Genomic DNA, 17,622 nt, shown 5'->3' on the forward strand with positions numbered 1-17,622 from the left:
CAGTGTTGCAGTAATCTAGTGTGAGGGGTTATGGCAGGGGAAACAGTGTTGCTGTAGTTTAGTATGAGGGGTTATGGTAGGGGAAACAGTGTTGCAGTAGTCTAGTGTGAGGGGTTATGGCAGGGGAAACAGTGTTGCAGTAGTCTAGAGTGAGGGATTATGAGAAGGGAAACAGTGTTGCAGTAGTCTAGTGTGAGGGGTTATGGCAGGAGAAACAGTGTTGCAGTAGTCTAGTGTTAGGGGTTATGGCAGGGGAAACGGTGTTGCAGTAGTCTAGTGTGAGGAGTTATGGCAGGGGAAACAGTGTTGCAGTAGTCTAGTGTGAGGGGTTATGGCAGGGGAAACGGTGTTGCAGTAGTCTAGAGTGAGGGATTATGAGAAGGGAAACAGTGTTGCAGTAGTCTAGTGTGAGGGGTTATGGCAGGGGCAACGGTGTTGCAGATGTCTAGAGTGAGGGATTATGAGAGGGGAAACGGTGTTGCAGTAGTCTAGTGTGAGGGGTTATGGCAGGGGAAACAGTGTTGCAGATGTCTAGAGTGAGGGGTTATGGCAGGAGAAACGGTGTTGCAGTAGTCTAGTGTGAGGGGTTATGGCAGGGGAAACGGTGTTGCAGTAGTCTAGTGAGGGGTTATGGCAGGGGAAACAGTGTTGCAGTAGTCTAGTGAGAGGGGTTATGGCAGGGGAAACAGTGTTGCAGTAATCTAGTGTTAGGGGTTATGAGAAGGGAAACAGTGTTGCTGTAGTCTAGTGTGAGGGATTATGACAGGGGAAACGGTGTTGCAGTAGTCTAGTGAGAGGGGTTATGGCAGGGGAAACAGTGTTGCAGTAGTCTAGTGTGAGGGGTTATGGCAGGGGAAACGGTGTTGCAGTAGTCTAGAGTGAGGGATTATGAGAAGGGAAACAGTGTTGCAGTAGTCTAGTGTGAGGGGTTATGGCAGGAGAAACAGTGTTGCAGTAGTCTAGTGTGAGGGGTTATGGCAGGGGAAACAGTGTTGCAGTAGTCTAGTGTGAGGGGTTATGAGAAGGGAAACAGTGTTGAAGTAATCTAGTGTTAGGGATTATGAGAAGGGAAACAGTGTTGCAGTAGTCTAGTGAGGGGTTATGGCAGGGGAAACAGTGTTGCAGATGTCTAGAGTGAGGGGTTATGGCAGGGGAAACAGTGTTGCAGTAGTCTAGTGAGGGGTTATGGCAGGGGAAACGGTGTTGCAGATGTCTAGAGTGAGGGGTTATGGCAGGGGAAACAGTGTTGCAGTAGTCTAGTGAGGGGTTATGGCAGGGGAAACAGTGTTGCAGTAGTCTAGTGAGAGGGGTTATGGCAGGGGAAACAGTGTTGCAGATGTCTAGAGTGAGGGGTTATGGCAGGAGAAACGGTGTTGCAGTAGTCTAGTGTGAGGGGTTATGGCAGGGGAAACGGTGTTGCAGTAGTCTAGTGAGGGGTTATGGCAGGAGAAACAGTGTTGCAGTAGTCTAGTGTGAGGGGTTATGGCAGGGGAAACGGTGTTGCAGTAGTCTAGTGTGAGGGGTTATGGCAGGGGAAACAGTGTTGCAGTAGTCTAGTGTGAGGGGTTATGGCAGGGGAAACGGTGTTGCAGTAGTCTAGAGTGAGGGGTTATGAGAAGGGAAACAGTGTTGCAGTAGTCTAGTGTGAGGGGTTATGGCAGGGGCAACGGTGTTGCAGATGTCTAGAGTGAGGGATTATGAGAAGGGAAACAGTGTTGCAGTAGTCTAGTGTGAGGGGTTATGGCAGGGGAAACAGTGTTGCAGATGTCTAGAGTGAGGGGTTATGGCAGGAGAAACGGTGTTGCAGTAGTCTAGTGTGAGGGGTTATGGCAGGGGAAACAGTGTTGCAGTAGTCTAGTGAGGGGTTATGGCAGGGGAAACAGTGTTGAAGTAATCTAGTGTTAGGGGTTATGGCGGGGGAAACAGTGTTGCAGTAATCTAGTGTTAGGGGTTATGAGAAGGGAAACAGTGTTGCTGTAGTCTAGTGTGAGGGATTATGACAGGGGAAACGGTGTTGCAGTAGTCTAGTGAGAGGGGTTATGGCAGGGGAAACAGTGTTGTAGTAGTCTAGTGTGAGGGGTTATGGCAGGGGAAACGGTGTTGCAGTAGTCTAGAGTGAGGGATTATGAGAAGGGAAACAGTGTTGCAGTAGTCTAGTGTGAGGGGTTATGGCAGGAGAAACAGTGTTGCAGTAGTCTAGTGTGAGGGGTTATGGCAGGGGAAACAGTGTTGCAGTAGTCTAGTGTGAGGGGTTATGAGAAGGGAAACAGTGTTGAAGTAATCTAGTGTTAGGGATTATGAGAAGGGAAACAGTGTTGCAGTAGTCTAGTGTGAGGGGTTATGGCAGGGGAAACGGTGTTGCAGTTGTCTAGAGAGAGGGATTATGAGAAGGGAAACAGTGTTGCAGTAGTCTAGTGTGAGGGGTTATGGCAGGGGAAACAGTGTTTTAGATGTCTAGAGTGAGGGGTTATGGCAGGGGAAACAGTGTTGCAGTAGTCTAGTGTGAGGGGTTATGGCAGGGGAAACGGTGTTGCAGTAGTCTAGTGAGGGGTTATGGCAGGGGAAACAGGTTGCAGTAGTGAGAGGGTTATGGCAGGGGAAACAGTGTTGCAGTATCTAGTGTGAGGGGTTATGGCAGGGGAAACGTGTTGCAGTAGTCTAGTGTGAGGGGTTATGGCAGGGGAAACAGTGTTGCAGTAGTCTAGTGTGAGGGGTTATGGCAGGGGAAACGGTGTTGCAGTAGTCTAGTGTGTGGTGTGGGAATAATGACAAGCGAACTTGGTGAGCTTTTTGTTCACATTGCCCTAAAAAGGGAATCGAACTACAGAATTCAAGCGAACTGAACTCAGCCTACCTCTCAAGATGGTCTCAGTTCAGTTCGCTTCTGGGCTCTTTTGAGGGTTTGAGTTGCTTTGGAGTGTTCACACTGCACAAGAAATTAAGCAAACTGCACTGAGTTCACAAAAATATATAGTTCACAAAAATATATTATAAAATATTTTTTTCCACTAATTAGTATATTGACAAATTGCATCAGATCTTTTCTCCTCAGATCATTTTCAGAGCTAATCTGATTGGTCAAAATACCAATTAGTTAAAAAAAACATTTGAATTGGGCTTCCTGTATAAACGCAGCCTTAGAGTAACCAGAGGTGTATATATGAATGAGTAATGATTTGATATTGTAGCTTTAAATATCCACTGTGTGATGGGAATGGAGCTCTTCCTCAGCTGAGTGAACAGAGCACCATCCTAACTGCCTTCTTTCCAACTTGTTCTCCCCATGTTTCCCAGAGGCCATCACAGAGTAATTGCTGTATTACAGTGGAGTTTGGGCTCATCTATAAATGACCAGGGCTCTATAATAACCCTCTGAACTGGGTTCATCTGAATGCTCACACACAGAGTACCAAACACACAGAGAGAGAGAGAGAGAGAGAGAGAGAGAGAGAGAGAGAGAGAGAGAGAGAGAGAGAGAGAGAGAGAGAGAGAGAGAGCCAAAGCAAGCAACTGAGCCAGATATTGATCTGAGGTCAGTCGAATTATTCCTGTGGTGATATCTCTCTGGTGCTCATCATGCTAAACCAACCAGCCTGCCCCACTCTGCTTTGCTCTGAGAGGATTAACAGGAGGCGACGCATACATTAGACGGCAAAAAAGAGAACAGAAATTCAGCAGAGCAGATACTTAGACAGTACAGGGCAAATCAAACACCTTAGAAATTATAGCAGTGCAATTTCCAATTTCTGCATTAGTTAATGAACATAATACCAGCGAGTTCAAAAAGACATGTCAAAGTGAAACGAATCAAAGAATCCAAAGAATGACTTTGAAAGACTGATCTTAGATATTGCTGTGTTTTCTATACCCACTCCTGGCTAACATATCTCCATGTAGACCCTGCAGTGGGCTGGGAATACAATTGATGTACTAAATGTACTTGATGTGTTAGTGTCGGAGGGATAGATACTGTTAATCATGATGCCGACTTCTCCGGACACACAAACGTGGCTGATTTAAATGGGATTTATTTGGGAGAGAATGGCAGGTCCCGTTGCCGAGAGACACGTTGCCGTGGACACTCTGTGGTCGTCCCAATGAGAGATAAGAGCTTAAGCTGCATATCAAAGGGTGTGCATGTAGAGAGCGTGGCATGGCGGGCAGCTGTTGCCAGCCAGATTTGGGAACCCACCGAGGCTCCATGGGGTGGGATGGAAAGGATCCTCCCCCCCTTCCCCTCTCCCCTGTCCTCTGACTCCCTCATCCCCACATGTTCCCACATACAGCCACATCAAACAAACACATACACTGCACATCAAAACACACACAAGCGGATAAAACGACCCGCAATAAACCCAAACGCACTAACACTACAATGAGGAAATGTATGCATAAAAAACACCACAGGCACAGAGGTCCAGCAGAAACAGATTCCAAGACACACAGATAGTTTAGATCTCACACACACACTCCCTCCCTCATCCATATATATCCAACACAAATACGCACAGCAAACCCACACAAAGAGGAGTCAGCAGACGTATTCTAGGGAACAGGTTCATACTTTAATGAAAGGGTATCTCCCTTGGCACAGTTCTGCTATCAAATAAATAAAGCAATTAATCAAAAACCGTCTATATAAACTAAACAAAGTCATGAAAAAGCCATTAGTGAAAAGAGAGAAAGGGTCTGGTCTGCTATTGAGGAACTGAACAGCAAGTGCTAGACATGTTTCATTTACAACAATCACCAAGAAGAAGTGAAGGAAGTGCGAGAAAGAGACAACTATCCTTCCCTGCTAGCACTGATCGGCACAGCGGATACTGTAGAGAAGTGACAAAATAGTAGGCAAGTGTGATAGCTTGGCAGAAATACTGTATATTCGCTCAGTCATTCAATTATTATAAATACGTTTATTCCTTCTTCACGTTACTGGTATAACCTTTCTGCAGTCCATATACTATTTACATTAGTTTAACATGTAGATACATTAATTTTACAAAACATAACTTATTGATGGAATACAGTGAGAACATTTAATTCAGTCTTGTCTGTAAATACCGAAACTGAATACATTTACAGATGAAGAAGATACAGTGGAGCATTCTGGAGCAGAACTTTAGATGCCGGTGAAGCTGGAGTGTCCCTTTAAAGAGGCACAGTGCACTACTTTTGACCAGAGACCCTGGGCCCTGGTCAAAAGTTGTACATTATATAGGGAATAGGGCTCCATTTCAGACACACCATAGAGATATCTGTTCCAGTGGCTGCCCCACTAATACCACAGTACTCTAGAGGCACATGGCACCATTCATCTAGTGTCTGTAGTGTTGGGGGGAGGGAGTTTAACTGAGGATGAGAACCCAAGCAGATCCCTGCCTATTTGCCACAGTGTCTGTCTGAGGGGATCACTGCAGACACCTTCTCTCTCACACACACACAACACCTCTACTGTTTAGCTGTGGTGTTGCCGTGGTGTGGGGTGAAAACTACAACATGAGTTATAGTGTTGAGATGGGCCCTGTCAGATGGGGTGCTGCCATGCTAGGCCAGACAGATGCCAGCGCCAAGCAGATCGCAGACCGGCAGCGTTCCAGGGGAGAGAGGGGCTGTGGAATGGGGTGCAGCTGCGTTCCCCTTGGGGGTGGCTGAGGTGGGTGACTGTGTCCCGTGGTGAGGCCAGCCTGACTGGTGCCTCTGCTAATGGACAGTCTGCAGCTATGTGAGAGAAGGCAGCACTGGAGCTCAGGACAAGACTGGAATGCACCAGATTCCCTCAACTGACCCAAAACACACACTAACGGAAACTTGTAGTAAAAGCTCTAAACCTATACATGACCCAGAGTGGAAAGTTGGCTTTGATGTCTACACACCTGGTGTGAGGTTCAACACACCTGTAGGGGAATTCATGAACTCTTCACACCTGCTCACAACACATAGCCAGTAGCGAGGTCTATTAGCTCATACTGACTACCAATGTTCCCTCTAAGATGCGCGAGAGAGCGGGCGTGCAGCTCCCCCAGGACTGCCATGCAGAGGAAATATCAGCCCACACAGAGAAGCACAAACTTTCTAGAGTTTTCCCCATTAGTTAACATGTTTCTGTTTACTGTGGGAATTGTGATCGAAACAACGCAATATAAGCCACTTTCAATGCAACATATCAAAACAAACTATGCAAGAGATCTGTTGTAGGCAGAACCCATCGGAGTAGGATTTAATTGCATTGACAGGCACAACATAGGCCGTACTCTACACAGACCGGTGCACCATAACCAGAGCTGCAGTAGGCCTATATGCAAATAGACCATTGCCATATATGGATCTGTGCCATTCACTTTGAACTGGACTGTTTATACAGCATGAGTGGTGGTGAGTAGATGAGTTTGTTTTGAGATCAAAGCCAGAGCTACATGTAGCGACATGTGTACATGTGTTCATATCCTTCGCTAGTTAGTCAGTTATTAGCCCAGTTATAGATCATTTGTAGTCAGCAATGGGGGAGTGATTGCTTCCTACAAGAGCACAAAACGTGTGCATTTCTAGACATATTTGAAAAGTCAGGTAAATTGCTTATTTGTCTTAAAGGAGCAGTGTAGCCAATAGGCAGAGGGTAGCATATTTTGCCTGATTCTCTGTAATAATGGTATGTGAATAACGATGCATTTTATTTTATAAAGTCGATTCTTGCATCAAACACATGTTGAGTCACCTTGTCTGAAGGACAGATGGATGAACAGGTTAATCTCAAGCCCTGCATGTTTTTTTCAAAAGTCTCATGGAATGTAGGCCTACATTGAACACCACACGTTGTCTGTTACTGTAGGCTGAACGATAGAACAGCTATTTCCATGTTGACATATTATGGGATGCATTGTCTCCATTGTTTACCGCCTCAGTGTTCACATTAAACACACTCCGAATTTTCACAACGTTCAAGTTTGTGCTCAGCAGACCTGAAATTTGCTCAGTGACGAAAAAAAATAGAGGGAACATTGCTGATTAGTATTTTCCTCTTTACCCTGACCAGATGATACTCGGTCAGGAGCTCCTGGAATAGATGCAGGCATACCATAGTGACCTGTCCTAAACAGTGGTGTAGGGCTCTGATGGTTCACCTAGGGTGGGAGAGGATCTGAGAGGTCCTGTATGGTTGGAGCTGCCTGCCCAACAGCAGGCCATCAGCAGGGTGAGTTATGGTCCTGGTGGAGCCTGTGGGCTGGGCCTGGTGTCACCTAGCACCAGAGGAATGAGACAGACAGCTGGGAGCCTCCACCCCGGCCCAGTCCGCCCAGCCAGCGTCAAACAGAGCCTTGTTGCCTGAGTGCTGGGGACACATGGCATGATGGCGGCCTGGTGAAAAGGATGCTGACAGCTGGGGACAGGGGGATGCCTCATGAGGGGACAGCGGTTAGGGTCATGTGTTATGATCAGACCTGGAGGATCATGGGACTGCTGTGGATTGTCAACCACCACATACTTATGATTCAGCTAATGAGAAAGAGCCTTACTGTGAACTGCTAACCACAACGATGAGACAGACACTGTTCAGAAGGCAGAGATGTACTTGAGAAGGTGTACACTGACCATTTGTGTGAAAGAACTGTGTGTGGTGATATTAGGTGGTGATATTAGAGGGAGTCAGAGTTGTATCTTTGATGGTCTAAATTGTATACATAAGGATCTTTCAATAGGGTACATTGGGAAAATGGGGTTGAGTGAGAAATAAATGTAGATTGTATCAACAAACGTCACATTATAAATAAAGCGTATAATGTTGATAATATATGTACATACAATATGTAGGTAAAACATGTAGGAACGTTTCAACACTATATTACTGCAGATTGTGTCATCTTTAAAAAATAGAACAAAATGTAACTGAAAAATAGCATCTGATTAATAACAATAATAATAACACCAACAATTCCATTAATAACACTAGAGGTAGCAGCGGATTACAGTCTTCTATTCTCACTGAACATTTCAACATTGTTCTCTCAGGGAGGGTCCTGTATTGCATGTGAGATTCAGGAGCTGGATGATCTTGTCTTCATCATATCCAGCCGATGCCTGTCAGTCCTCTGTTCTGACAGCCCAAAGTGTCTCCAATGCAACTGCACCCACAAGTGCTTTTCAAGTGGTTTTCAGTGGCGACAGTGGTGTCACAGCAGACAGGTAATACATGCACACAGACACCATACACCACACACTCATATGAACCAATGCACACATGCTCACACACACACACACACACACATTGTATATTCATACACACAAATGTACACATTTTTCTCTTTCGCACGCACACACACGCACTCTCTCGAACACAAACTCACTGGACACTGAGCATCATATATTTTATCTTTTTACATCAGTCTTTCCATCCAAACCAGCCCTTCACCACCGATTCCCCTTCCCCAAAACATAGAGGTCTGTGAGGATGGCAGTGCCAGTATGGCTTCGTGAAGTCAGCTAGTCCATCAGAGTAAAGGGTTTCAGAGAACCAGACAGACAGAGAGGGATGAGAGGAGTCCTCTGAAGGATTACAGCCAAGTCTCTTTTCTCCTTCTGTTCATCTCAGGCTCCCCTGTTACATCCCTCTATCGTGTCCTGCTCCTGGTTCCTGGCACGCCTGAAGACCAAGACACTGTCCCGCTGCCTCACAGGGACTCTTCATGCCTGGACAACCCCATTATAACCCTCTTCACCCTGCACCTCCCCTTGTCTGTCCAACTCCTCTTGATGTCCTGTCCTCTTAGTCCACGGGGCCATGCAAGACCCAACTCCCCCTGACAGTGACAAAGTTCTGGCTGTGCTGTTGCTGTGCTGTGTGGGAGGGGCCTGTCTGTCTGTAGAGTCTACTGGCCTGGCAGTGGAGCCAGGTTGAGGTGGGGCTGTGAGAAGGTGCTCTGGGGCCGGGGGCAGCAGGGCAGGGAGCTGGCTGGCTGGCTGACTCAGGACTGGTAGAAGTGGTGGTAGTGGTGGTGGTGTTCATGGTGGTGATGATGCTCGTGCCTCTGAACCATCTGGGCCAGCCCTCCTTCATAGAGGAGCACACTGGGTAGGACCCTCACCTGCTCCTTCTCCACCACAGACCCCACTGGAGCCCCCAGGGCCCGGTACTGCTGTTGGCCCTCCTTGGCCCTCTGCTTGTGCCTGCGGTAGGGGGCTGAGGACTGGTGAGGGGGTGCTTGGCTGGGTAGGGCCGGGGGAGGTGGGGCCCCTCTGCTCCTCATCACCCTGCCCGTGGTGGTCTGTGTGGGGTGCGTCCGGCTGTGGGTCTTGGGGGAGCGCAGGGCGTGTTTACCTGAGTCTTTACTCGGTCGTGGGGGACAAAGGGTGTCAGGGCCTGGGGCGGTGCTGCTCTCCATGGCCACCTGTGATCGATGGTGGTGGGAGTAGGTGTGGCCGTTCTCTGGTTCATGAGAGCGAGACCTGGTCTGGTTCGATGGTCGGGTCTGTGGCTCTGCTTTCACAGGCTCTGTGGTGGGGGCTGGAGAGGGGAGAAATACAGGTCAGGATAAATAACCCATGATGGGTCAATTGATACATCAATAACTTAATTGAAAGACTGAGAAGTTCATAACTCAAACGTTAAAATTACCAGTTCCAATACTTTTGTAATACCTCTTTTCATTTTTTTCTGCTTTCTTTTTTCACAGAACAAAGTGTATTTTTCTGTTTGAACTAGAGGGGGGGGTCACACTAAAAAAATCAGCCCGTCAACACAGACATTTAAACAAAAGCAGCCCCATATTAAACATAATTGAATTCACTTCATGATGAGGCCTGGCCCCTGAAGACATATCGTATTGTGCCCTGGTGGGTCCAGATGTTTTACTGGCCAGACCTACATGCCTGCCTCCAAGCAGGTGCTGGGGTAATGAAGGCCTCCATCTGGACACAGCTTCAAAGTACCGCGGTGCTGTGATCGGTCAGTGCCTCTAGTCTCCAATCTCTCCACCATCGCCCCCGGCTCTAGCCCCCCTCAATCTTCTGGCTTTCTACCCCCCCCGGACCAGCCCACCTGGGCCAGCTCACCTGCTCCAAAGCGGGATGTGTAATTCTCGATGCCGGCCAGGTCTAGGTAGTGGTTCCTGCGCTCCAGGTTCTCATCCACACAGTGGCGCTGGCAGCCCCGACTCTGACCCTGCTGGGTCAGAACCTGGTGCTGGATAGTGTGGTGGTCACTGTGATGGCGCCTGGAGGGGAGAGAGATGAGACTTTACAACAGCTTGAAGCAGTTTTTTAGCTCTCTAAGATGCATTGCAAAACATACATTCTGTCGGTGTCAAAATCAAGATTGTTATTAGTGTCAAAGATGTACAGATGTACATTATTGTCTTGTAAAACCTTGATGCAGGCTGTAGAACATATGTTACCTGAGGAGGGCTCGAGACTTCTTCTCTGCACTTTTAAGGTCTTCAATGCACTTGTCAGTCTTGGTTCTGGGGTGGGGCATATCTGTGAGAGAGCAGGACATTATCAAAAAGAGCAGCCACACACACACACACAATTTCTCTCAGAAGAAAGAAACCTTTGTTCACTGCCTTTTACTTTGAAGATCTATAAAATACAAAAAACAACAATGCTTCATTTATTTACTCCAGGTCTCATATAAGACACAAAGAAAAAATATATACAGTACCAGTCAAAAGTTTGGATACACCTACTCATTCAAGGGTTTTTCTTTATTTGTACTATTTTCTACATTGTAGAATAATAGTGAAGACATTAAAACTATGAAATAACACATATGGAATCATGTAGTAACCAAAAAAAGTGTTAAACAAATTTAAATATATTTGAGATTCTTCAAAGTGGCAACCTTTTTCTTTGATGACAGCTTTGCACATCCCTGGCATTCTCTCAACCAGCTTCACCTGGAATGTTTTTCCAACAGTCTTGAAGGAGTTCCAGCATATGCTAAGCACTTGTTGGCTGCCTTTCCTTCACTCTGCACTCTGTCCAACTCATCCCAAACCATCTCAATTGGGTTGAGGTCTGGTGATTGTGGAGGCCAGGTCATCTGATGCAGCACTCCATCACTCTTCTTCTTGGACAAATAGCCCTTACATAGCCTGGAGGTGTGTTGGGTCATTGTCCTGTTGAAAAACAAATGATAGTCCCACTAAGCGCAAACCAGATGGGATTGTGTAATGCTACAGAATACTGTGGTAGCTATGCTGGTTAAGTGTGCCTTGCATTCAAAATAAATCACAGACAGTGTCACCAACATAGCACCCCCACACATCTTCCTCCATGCTTCACGGTGGGAACCACACATGCAGAGATCATCTGTTCACTCTGCATCTCACAAACAGACAGCGGTTGGAACCAAAAATCTCAAATTTGGACTCATCAGACCAAAGGACAGGTTTCCACCAGTCTAATGTCAATTGCTCGTTTTTCTTGGCCCAAGCAAGTCTCTTCTTATTGGTGTCCTTTAGTAGTGGTTTCTTTGTAACAATTCAACCATGAAGGCCTGATTCACGCAGTCTCCTCTGAACAGTTGATGTTGAGATGTGTCTGTTACTTGAACTCTTTCTGAGGCTGTTAACTCTAATGAACTTATCCTCTGCAGAAGAGGTAACTCTGGGTTTTCCTTTCCTGTGGCGGTCCTCATGAGAGCCAGTTTCATCATAGCGCTTGATGTTTTTTGCGCCTGCACGTAAAGAAACTTTCAAAGTTCTTGACATTTTCCCGGGTTGACTGACCATGTCTTAAAGTAATGATGGACTGTCGTTTCTCTTTGCTTATTTGAGCTGTTCTTGCCATAATATGGACTTGGTCTTGTACCAAATAGGGCTATCTTCTGCATACCACCCCTACCTTGTCACAACACAACTGATTGGCTCAAACGCATTACGAAGGAAAGAAATTCCACAAATGTACTTTTAACAAGGCACACCTGTTAATTGAAAAGCATTCCAGGTGACTACCACATGAAGCTGGTTGAGAGAATGTGCAAAGCTGTCATCAAGGCAAAGGGTGGCTATTTGAAGAATCTCAAATATAAACTATATTTTGATTTGTTTAACACTTCTTTGGTGACTACATGATTCCATATGTGTTATTTCATAGTTTTGATGTCTTCACTATGATTCTACAATGTAGAAATAGTAAAAATAAAGGAAAACCCTGGAATGAGTAGTTGTGTCCAAACTTTTGACTGGTACTGTATATATAACCCAGAGTTTATTAATGAAGTGAGATATGTTGTGGTTTGAAATTAGCATGAAGACAGCCAGTTAATGGTTCGTTTTCAAAGCCTGCTTCTTTTGAATCGCTTGACGTTATAAATAGCCCCAACAACAGATAAACAAACAGGGCATCATATTTTATAGCAATTTTTTATTTATTCTCAATACTTGTTTACCAAGTCGTCAGTTAGAAAAGTTACATTGAATGTAGCTATATTTTACCGACAGCTCTGAGAAGTGGGGGGTGAGGGAGAAGAAGAAACACTTTAGAGAAAAATAAAATGGTTGTGGATATCAAAAGGAGTTGGTGCATCTCTTAAGGTTTCTTTCAGAGTATTTGAAGGCACTGGGGGGTTCTCAGCTCTGTCACTACTACCATCATTAAAAATGAACCCCATTGTGCCGGAGAGATAGGCAGAGAGTGAGAGAGAGAGGAGTCTGACATGCCTGAAGCAGGTGCCTTTCCGCATGACAATAAACAAGACTCTGGATGTGCTGACAGCAGAACAGTCAAGTAGGGGAGCCCAAAGAACACCGCTCTCTCTCCTCCCCCCTCTATCTCCCCCTTCTCCCAGCCCTGTGGTTACCTGCGGGGCCCTGAGTGCAGCTCCGCCAGCGCTGGCTGGAGTCGGGGGCCACGGAGAGCTTGACCCGCAGTGTCTTGCTGCTGCTGGGGGAATGGTTGACCGACGTGTCGACCACCTCATAGATGGTGTGGAGCAGGCTGGTGATGTCCTGAGGGGGGAGGAGAAAAAAAAAAAAAAAAGAAAGAGAGAGAGAGAGAGAGAGAAAGAGAAAGAGAAAGAGAAAGAGAAAGAGAGAGAGAGAGAGAGAGAGAGAGAGAGAGAGAGAGAGAGAGAGAGAGAGAGAGAGAGAGAGAGAGAGAGAGAGAGAGAGAGAGGGTCTGAGTTAGTGCACAGCCGACAACTCAGTTACTGTAGTCTGTCTAGCATGTTACAGGCAAACAGGAGATGAAGAGAAGAACATGCAGAGTTGTCAGCTGTTTTATTTCAGTGTTCTCCCTGTAAAGTGATCAGGCAGGGAGTACAAAGAGGGAGTACAAAGATGGGATAAATGCATGACAAGATATGTCTGGGAGGTGGGAGGAGAAGTGCTAAAAGATGAACTGATGCACAACCCACTCTATAGCAGCTCTGCTCTTAATAGATAGAGCCTTCATTACCCTTTCTCTCTGTAGGCTTTTTATGGTGGTTAGTGTAACTTTGGCAGTGGTTCAATTAAGAGCTTTTAAAAGTATTATCTCCCTCTCAGTATCTCTCTCTTTCTCGCTCTTTGAAAGAGTTGAGTAGCTAAGGGCCATAGCACAGACCTTTGCCTCAGGGCTAAGAGTCAGACATAGACAGAATAAGAAAGAGAGAAAATAAGAGGGAAAATCCTGTAGGAGACAGAAAGGCCGAATAACATCCACACAAAGTCAGTGAGCACAGAGCAGACATCTGAAATCTGCACTCGCTTAAGTCTTTAAAAGTCTGTTTAGGAAGAGAGCAACATGAACATCCACAGATGGATCAAAAACATAGTATGTTTAATTATACATATTTCAAGTCTTGTTAGCATTTTCCCTCTGAAGGTAATTACTGCATTTCTACTAATGTTCCCTGGACTGTCACTGCCAAGAAAAGGGGCTTACAAAGCCACTCAGAAATTCAGACCTTTTTGGGCCTGTTAGCCTAGCTTCTGCTCTTGCTCCTCTAAAACGTCCAAATGCCTGCATTCCTATTGCCTTGCCTCTCTCTGAATGCAACAAAGGCCTATTATGAGCTCTTTGGGGACTAGCTCCAGATACCGTTTCAAACGCTAAGACATAAAAAAGCCTCCTATGTCATTTTTAGTTTCCATTTTTTCATACGTCTCAAGAAATAAAGAAAGGGAGCTGGAGAAGAAAGCTATTTCCTTCTTCTTCTTCTTTTTGTGTGAGCTGCCGCCTGCCGTCTCATGTGCCGCGGGGCCATGGGCGATGCCAAAGAAACTGGAGATCCAACCATCCCACCACACAGAGGACGGCTTCAGTCTCTTCACACCGTTTCAACTCAGCTCTCCAAAAATACAGACCTCTCTGACTGCACTGCTCAGATCTTTACAAGGCAGCAGCCCGCCACTAGGTATCTATCGCTGGGAAGGAAAATGTCTCTTTGGTTCCTAGTGGCTGTATTATTGAAATGGATGAATGTAACTTCATCTGATTGTGTCTCACTTAGTCTATGTATGTGTATGTGTGTATTAGATTGAAAGAGGAAAAGATCATGAGCGGGTAAAGAAAAGTAAAGTTCCCTGTTATGTGTTAGAGTATGTTTGAACCCTTACCTCTCTGGTGACCTTGCCATTGTTGTCAAAATCATACAGCGTGAACGTCCACTCCTGTCTGTTGTCTTCCTCTACAGAGACGGCACACTCAAGCTCCTGAAACGAATCGCATTGCAATATAAGTATCAATACATTCACGACTGTGTGCAAGTGTGCCTCCTTCCATCCCTGAAAGAGTATTATATTGTCACTCTAGTTTTTCCCAGAAGCACTAATAAATGGTCCATGTTGGTGGTTCACAGTTCAACTTCACACTCACTTCAAACTGGAGCTGTTTCTGTGTGCCTGTGGGCGCCTGGCTCGCTCTCCCCTGCATCTTCTCCTCCACACAGCAACTGTCCACCGTCTTCTCCGGGGGCAGAGCCACTATAAGAACACACACGCAACCAAATGATCAAATACAAGTTTACTGGTCGCGTACACAGTTTAGCAGATGTTGTAGCAGGTGCAGTGAAATGCTAATGTTACTAGCTCCTAACAATGCAGTAAAATGTCAAATAAAATGTAAGGAAAGAAAATACAAAAAAGACAATAAATCAATAACGGCGGGACGAATCTGATTAACAACCCAAATAGCACTGTAGCAGTAATCAAATGCCAAACTATATGTATGTACACCGGGAGAATGTACACAAGATCAACTAAGAATGATATGTATAGCAGTAGATATGTACAGCAGTAGATATGTACAGCAGTAGATATGTACAGCAGTAGATATATTACAGTAAGCTATGTCAAGAATCAAGTGTATAAATAAGCATAAGGCACAGACACAAAATACTTCGGGGCTTGGATGCAAATCATTGCCATGGGAAAGTGCTAGCATAGCCCCAGGAATGGGAGAGGAGGGTGGATGAATAGAACATGGAACTGAACAGACATAACATGCCCTACATGCCAAGAACAGGACATGATGCTACTGTATAATGTGGCTTAAGATACTACATTCTAAAGTGGGAACATCATCTGATCTGAACATCAAAGAACCCCATGGGAGCCCTGCCTCGGTCTCTGTGCCCACTGTAGCTGAGCTCATAATGCTGGATGTTTCACTGAGTATTATAGCTTCCAGACATATAGCTCAGACACACAGCGCCCATAGGGAGGCCTCACCTCGTCTGTCACACACACATCCTATTCCACCGCTACGCACATCCTCATCAACAGTAGGCCCAAACTACAGTATCAAACCCTTATAGTGTGTCAGCCCACCAACATCTCCTACTGTAACATGTCACAGTCCTTTCATATCCTCTCATCACATCCTAATCCAACTAAAACCTCTGAGATGTTTCAGACCTGGGTACTACAAATGAAAAAGAGACTGATAGGACACGGGCAGAGGCCATGAATACACATAGTCACTCCATGGGTCCAAGTAGTGCGCTATTTACGGAATAGGGTGCCATTTCATTGGGACGCAGTTGGTGGCCATTTGGTTTTGCTTGTGCTCCTGCCCAACCAATCAGGATCAGGAGATGGTTGGGTTACTGAGCACGCATACACACACACAGCTCAGCTCCCCCCCAACCTCCTCCCCCCTGTTGCACTTTGAAGTTCCATTCTCAAACCTTTTGGCCGAGGATCAGACCAGCCGGCTGTAAAACAGAATCACGAATTAATTAAGCCAAGTCAAATCTGAAACAGCGTTTGTTGTGGTCGCCAAAGGAGCAGACAGACACAACAGCCTCGTTCTCTTTCCTCCGTATCCAAGCAGATCAAAGAGAGAGGAACATGTCTGTCCCGTCTCCCGTCCCCTCGGCTGCAGGCACAATGAAAGGCAGCGTCCTGGGGAGCAAAAACTTTTTGGAGGAGGAAAAAATAACCCTGTCTTTTGATCATCACAGATGCTCAAAGGTACCATTGTGCCAATCGAGGGGGAAAATCTGTTGGGTAACAAGCCCAATGTGGAGATGGTGATGCTCATCTCCAGGCTAATGAAAAGGCCCGGAGGAATACTGTAGGCTATGTCCCAGAGGGCACCCTATTCCCTATGTAGACATAATCTGCTATCTCCCTCTCAGACTCTGCCCCCTCGTCACTGAAATACAGTCAGCCTGCTCTTTATGAGTGGAACTATATGCTGGTGATCTGAAGGGAGGGGGAGGAGGGACTGGCACTCTCACTATGCCATCATGCCTGATCCAACAGCCCTGCCATCACACACACACACGACCGCTGTCACACACGACCGCTGTCACACACTCTCAGCTTTCATCTCTGTGTGGTTGGTCTGAGAGTCAAGCAAGTGTGACCAGACACAGAGATACAGGTTTATACAGCTGATTGGGACTTCTAAGCCTCACTTAACAGCCTTGTGAAAACTACATTTGAAAAGGCACGGAGGATGTAACTGCAAGATACGAAGAGTCAAAACACACTACCATCTTGGATCCCTTTTGCTTCATCCCTCTTTGCAATTTTGCCAGCAAGTTATTTTTTAATCCTCACAACCTCATTTGAAAATGCTTACTGAAGCCCTGAGGAAAGACAAGCTTTTATATGTGCTTTGGTCTAACGTTCATCTGTAACCTCTCTCTGGCTCTCTATGTCTGTCCTTTTCCCCTTCAACAAACCACTTTCATTCCTGGGTTATAAAGAATCAAAAAGCCGGAATGCTCCATAACGGCTTCCATTCAAGTTTAAATGTGATTTAAGAAATCTGTTAGTGAACCCCCAGGTCTAAAGAAGAATTGCACCAAACGGTAATCAAGAACTACTTTGATAATAAGTTGTCACATTTCAGTCAGAACTTATGAGAATCACAAATAGTACTGAGAGTCTGTAAGAGAATCATGGTGTGTCTAGTCTTCTGAGAATGAGGGGAAGAGAAAGGAAGCAAGATGGCTCCTAAGCAGACACAGGGAGGGATTTTGAAATGAACACGGTGTGGTGTGAATGGTCATCTAACGTTATCATAATTACATGTTCTATAATAGTATAGAATTGTATTGTATTTATAGTGCTTTTCACCAGGTCTTAACTTCTTATGGCCGGGGGCGCTATTTTCACGTTCGGATGAAAAGCGTGCCCAGAGTAAACTGCCTGCTACTCAAGCTCAGAAGCTAAGATATGCATATTATTAGTAGAT

The 17,622-nt window shown here is 45.8% G+C and overlaps 1 protein-coding gene across 1 annotated transcript in view; it reads right to left on the reverse strand.

Moving 5' to 3' along the window:
- Positions 1-8,481: 8,481 nt before the first annotated feature.
- LOC120056549 (protein naked cuticle homolog 1-like) overlaps positions 8,482-17,622 on the reverse strand; it is a 38,198-nt gene continuing 29,057 nt past the window's right edge. Inside the window, exons 5-10 of the mRNA XM_039004735.1 lie at positions 14,791-14,897; positions 14,532-14,627; positions 12,794-12,941; positions 10,386-10,467; positions 10,045-10,205; positions 8,482-9,496 (exon numbers count right to left, since the gene is read on the reverse strand). Coding sequence (XP_038860663.1) covers positions 8,958-9,496; positions 10,045-10,205; positions 10,386-10,467; positions 12,794-12,941; positions 14,532-14,627; positions 14,791-14,897 — 1,133 coding nt within the window. The 3' untranslated portion in view covers positions 8,482-8,957. The remainder of the gene's footprint in view (positions 9,497-10,044; positions 10,206-10,385; positions 10,468-12,793; positions 12,942-14,531; positions 14,628-14,790; positions 14,898-17,622) is intronic.

The sequence above is a fragment of the Salvelinus namaycush genome, chromosome 1, assembly GCF_016432855.1.
Source record: "Salvelinus namaycush isolate Seneca chromosome 1, SaNama_1.0, whole genome shotgun sequence".
Classification (NCBI taxonomy): Eukaryota; Metazoa; Chordata; class Actinopteri; order Salmoniformes; family Salmonidae; genus Salvelinus; species Salvelinus namaycush.